We start from the raw sequence: 5,000 nt of genomic DNA, 5'->3' as shown, positions 1-5,000 counted from the left end.
TACCATCTAGCACAGGGGGTTCTTAACCTGGGGTCATGGCCTGTTTCCAGAGGGTCTGTGAGAATCAGATAAAAATTAACATTTGTATCAGCATATTTATTTAGATTGTTTACTTTAAAGTTTATCAATGCTTTGTGTATCTCCTGTATGCATGCGACAATCAAATCTCAATTAATAAAGTAGCTACATTATACAAACTGCATGCAAAGTAGTGTTTGTGTGAATATTTCCAGGGAAGGGGGTCCACAGCTTTCATTGGATTCTTAAAGGGGTCGATGACTCTAAAAAGGTTAAAAACTTCTGTGGCAGATCTGATTTATGTTTATGCAATTTAAATACGATCACAAGATATACAAAATATACTTTTCCTATTACAGAAATGCATTTTAATGTTCCAGCAAAAAATAGATAGCCTAACACACAAATAACCCTCTTCTATAAATTAAATTAACATACAACTCACTGTATTATCACTCTTCTTTATCTGCATGACTAGAAAAAAACATATCTTCAGATTTACTTGGATAGTAATTCAATGACAAAATGTTCAAATTCACTGTGAATTACAGGAACAGCTCTTACTTTTGTTGTTGTTTTCTTCCTAATACAGTCCAAGTTTTATATAATGTTTTTAATATTATAATGGTGCCAGTTCAACAAATAGTGAAAATACAGATTTTTTTGTTGATATGTTTTATAAGAAATATTGGGGCAAATTATTTTATGTTACCAATACCCCTGAAATACCAACGACACCTTATATACTCTATGAAAAGCATATGAATATATATATCTATACATAAATATATATATAACTGCACATGCATACTACAGCTGTCTTGGGGTGTACTGATGGCGTAGTTTACTAAAGGGTGTCAAGAGAGCTGGCAGGACTGTTCTTCTGTGACGACGAGACAGCACCTCCATGAAATTGAGGTGATCACCAGCACGCCATCCATTTATTGATACAGTCTACAGAATAAAGAAAGTATTTATTTCACTGAAAAATCAAATCTGATTTTTCATCAAGCATAGCAGAAAATCTTAATACCTGAGGACAACATATTTCATATAGAACAATGATTGATTACTATTTCTTTACTCCTATCATATAACACTTAAAACACAAAATTCAGAGTAGTGAATATCATTGGTCTAGACATACAATAAGATTAGAATGTGCTTTAAAAATTATCCTTAAAATATCAAATAAAAAAACAATGCGAGCACATTCATAAAACAACAAATTGATCACATTTGTTAGTACGATCTTTTCTACACCTGTGTATTTTATAATGCCACAATCACTGAAGCATTTCATCATCTACATTAATTTCACATAATCTTACCTGCAAAACAATAAGTGCCTTAGGTGAACCTGCATGCTTGTTGATCACACTCTGAATATGCCGGAGGAGAGCTACTACAAAGTAAACAGCATAATCAGGACCTTGGAGTAACACCAGCAGGAGATAGTGGCAGATTTCATTCAAAGTCAAAACTCCGAGGAATATACACCGCACCCACTCGCCTACAACACTCCAAAGGCAGGTGGCACTTTTCTGTGAGGATGAATATGGAAACTGAATATCAAATTTTTATATATTTTTTACTTTTACAACTCATCTTTCACAGAGAACTGGTTGTGTGTTTTGGTTACACATTTTGAAACCCATGGATGAAATTTATTCCTAAATGATACAAACACTAATATGATATCTGATTACTTGTCTTGACAGTGACAAGATATGTTAAAGTGTTACAAATTAACATGATCTCCCACAACATGTCTTTTTGCATCTATACTGTTTGAAATCAAATTATCTTCATTCTTCGTGCTCATAATGTGCCATGTTGAATTCCTTTGTAATATACTTTAACTACAACTGTGGATATTTTCCTAATAACTGCTGAAAAATTACATCACAAATATTATTACAATATCATAATCAATGACACCACATTTATGTAATGATACAGATATGTAATGAGCACACTGAGTGCCAGATTTTTGTCATGCTTTCATTTTCTTTTTTTAACTTCTGCTTGTAACACCCCAACAACTTCTTTCATTCTGATCAACTTGAATTAACATTGAAATATCAAAACCTGGAGAAAGGCTAAACATGAATTGCTAAATTAACTGAATTACAGCTGATCCCCTTGTTTGCCCTAATACACTCCAAATAATCCATATTCTGTCAACAAAATATTTTCTAACTTCAGCATAGTAAACAAAAATCGATTTAAATTTAGTTTACTGAACTACAGCTGATTAACTTTACTTCATAACTTACTAAATATGCCTGGAGACAAAGTTCAAAAGAACCACAGCCAAAATTTTCTTAGAAACTTCAATGATCTAACAAACACTGTATCATATTGGTATTCAAGGTTTCCAGTATCTACTGTATCTCAAATCATGTTTTATATGACACACTCAATTGCATGGCCTATGACCTGTATATGTAGCAAAGAGTTACGTTGGTAACTGAGAGTGAAGGCTTACCATGGAAAAGTTCCATCTGATTTTGCTTAGGCTTTGGTTTCTACTTCAAGGACATCTAGAGCCATACTGAAGCATGGGGTTCAACACTACAAAGATGACCCCAGATTGTGGCATATCTACATTTCCTGATCCTGAGACTGCTTCTACATTTATCCAAATACAAATAAAAACTACACTTTATTGTTCAACTGTATTTTGGTGCACGGCTTCTGAATGCATAAAATGCCCTCATTTTCATTTTCAGTAATTTTTCTATGAAATAAACATGACTCAAATAAAAAGATGCTTTCATACATCACCATCACCTCAAAAACAACTTGCCTGTATTGACATGAAGAGGATTGGGAGCTCGATGCTCATTACCAGCTGAACATTGTGTATGATCCCGGCCAGAGTGACTTCTCCAGGAAGAAGTTCATGAGAAGCCATCAGTGAGTCAGCAAAGGAAGGCCACATGATGCCCCCTATAAGAAGGCCACTCATGTTTAGGAGGACTGATTGGCATCTGAAACGATTGTTGTCAGATAAAAACTCTGATAACAGAATAATTGATCAAACAAATCTATCAAATAACAGTGGGTTAATAATAACGTTCCAAAAATGAGAGTTAATGTATAAATTATATAATATGAAATCATTAGAATTACTAAATAGCATTTTACCAGACTGCACAATTTACAAAAAAGAAAAGTAATGTCAATAAAATTGTAAGCTTAATCAAAATGTACTCCAAACACTACAACAAAAATATGTAACATGCCAATAATTATTATCTCAGTGCTGCTGAGGATGGCAAGTCCATAAAGGCCATGCCCACAGTGAGTTTTATTAATTGTGGTTTCAAAGGTGATTCATTGCCAAGGAGTCGGCTCTTAGTACTATCTATCTCACCTGTTGACACTTTTCCTTGATTTTCCGTTGTTTTTTTATTATCATTATTATTATTATTGCTCAAAGTATTGTTAATAACATTATATTATAAAAATCATTAGGTCACTAATAATGATAGATCAGTACATGTTCTCATCAGCAATGGGTTCAACAAATTTTCTAGTTAGCCAACTCACCTGTCAGGATTTCCACCAAACACAAGAAACAAAACCATGGTAAACCAGTCGCATTTCTCTGCTGTTGACAAGAGTATGGTTGACTGCGTAAACTTCAACAGATTTATGAGATTTTCTTTCACAAGCCCACTGCCTGTTAATACCTGAAGGTCACTTCCATACCTGTAAGAACAGGCACATTTCAAAAACAAGTACCAGTAACATTTTCCCATAACATACTCTGAAAATACCTTATACAACAAGAAATGGAAGAATTTCCAGATAACTAATTGCTCTTATTTCACATACTTAAGTACCTGAATAATCACTAATCAAGATTGTCTTATTTGTTTTTTTTCTTATGCATATTCCTGACAATTACTATACAACCATTTTTAACTATTAGCTATCTATAAATCTCTTGATGCAACTGTTGGAATTTTCTTTTGTATACTTTTGAACAAGTATTTATGATATTTCTTCATACTGACTGACCCAGCCACAATAAAGCTCTTAATATATATTAACTCAGGACACATATTTCTTCAAACATGCAGTCATGAGCAAACCAGCACCATTTACCTTAAAATAAGTTCTACAGCAACAAGCTGTGTACCAGAAAGAGTTGTTAACTTATCATCTGGATCTGAAATCATCTGAGAAATTAGTGTTGATGACATGTCTTGGCCCAAGCCAAGACCACTAGGAGATGAGCCCCCAGAGGATGATGTCGTAACTGTGCCACCTAAGGCTGGAGGAACGAATGGAGATCCTGGCAATAATTCTTCAGCAGATGTCAAAATTGAACGAACTGCTCTTTCTACAATATCCATTACCAACCAAGTCTGTAAGAATATGGTCATAAATTAGCTCAGCTCTAGGAAAATATAAGACTTATAAGCCACATCTATAATGCTTCACTTGAACACAGCCACAGTCTCTTTAAATACACTATTTCTATTCTCTTCATTCACTATACCTTATCCAAGGTAAAAAGAAATTCCTGTACTTAGCAATTTAGATTTTCAATTCAAGCTAAGCTGGTACATCATTCAAATTAAATGAGACAGGTATCATATGCACCATATTCATTGCCAAGTTTCCTGCTTTTTGTTATTTGCTGACGTTAAAGAACAATGTTTCCCAGAGTGTTTAGGCAAGTTGTTCCTCATATACAAACTGTTGCAAAAAACAAACAAACCAAAATAATGGTAGTACTATATTACTCCTATATCTATGATGTCAGTAAAACACATAAAAATTTCTATTAGAAGATCAAAATAACTGACCTTGATATCTTCTCCAGACATGAGGACAGTGCGAACAGCTTTACGGCAATGGTTCAGCCACCCAATGTCATGCAGTCCATGGCGTGTGTCGGTGAGAAATCTCCATACATCATTCTGTTTTTTATGCATGGCTTTGATTGGTTTTTCAGGAGTGTA

The 5,000-nt window shown here is 34.0% G+C and overlaps 1 protein-coding gene across 6 annotated transcripts in view; it reads right to left on the bottom strand.

The window, feature by feature from the left end:
- LOC113829889 (protein broad-minded) overlaps nt 1-5,000 on the bottom strand; it is a 12,698-nt gene that overhangs the window by 240 nt on the left and 7,458 nt on the right. For all 6 annotated transcript variants that reach the window (XM_027383065.2, XM_070124376.1, XM_070124377.1 and 3 more), the window contains exons 6-11: nt 4,845-5,000; nt 4,138-4,400; nt 3,577-3,738; nt 2,831-3,014; nt 1,350-1,562; nt 1-972 (exon numbers count right to left, since the gene is read on the bottom strand). The exon at nt 1-972 is cut by the window's left edge and continues 240 nt beyond it; the exon at nt 4,845-5,000 is cut by the window's right edge and continues 36 nt beyond it. In XM_027383065.2, the coding sequence (XP_027238866.2) occupies nt 829-972; nt 1,350-1,562; nt 2,831-3,014; nt 3,577-3,738; nt 4,138-4,400; nt 4,845-5,000 (1,122 nt within the window). In that variant the 3' untranslated portion in view covers nt 1-828. The remainder of the gene's footprint in view (nt 973-1,349; nt 1,563-2,830; nt 3,015-3,576; nt 3,739-4,137; nt 4,401-4,844) is intronic.

Source organism: Penaeus vannamei, chromosome 8 (assembly GCF_042767895.1).
Source record: "Penaeus vannamei isolate JL-2024 chromosome 8, ASM4276789v1, whole genome shotgun sequence".
In the NCBI taxonomy this organism is placed as follows: Eukaryota; Metazoa; Arthropoda; class Malacostraca; order Decapoda; family Penaeidae; genus Penaeus; species Penaeus vannamei.
The sequence above is the reverse complement of the archived record's forward strand: the minus strand, read 5'-3'. Positions and strand labels throughout refer to the sequence as shown.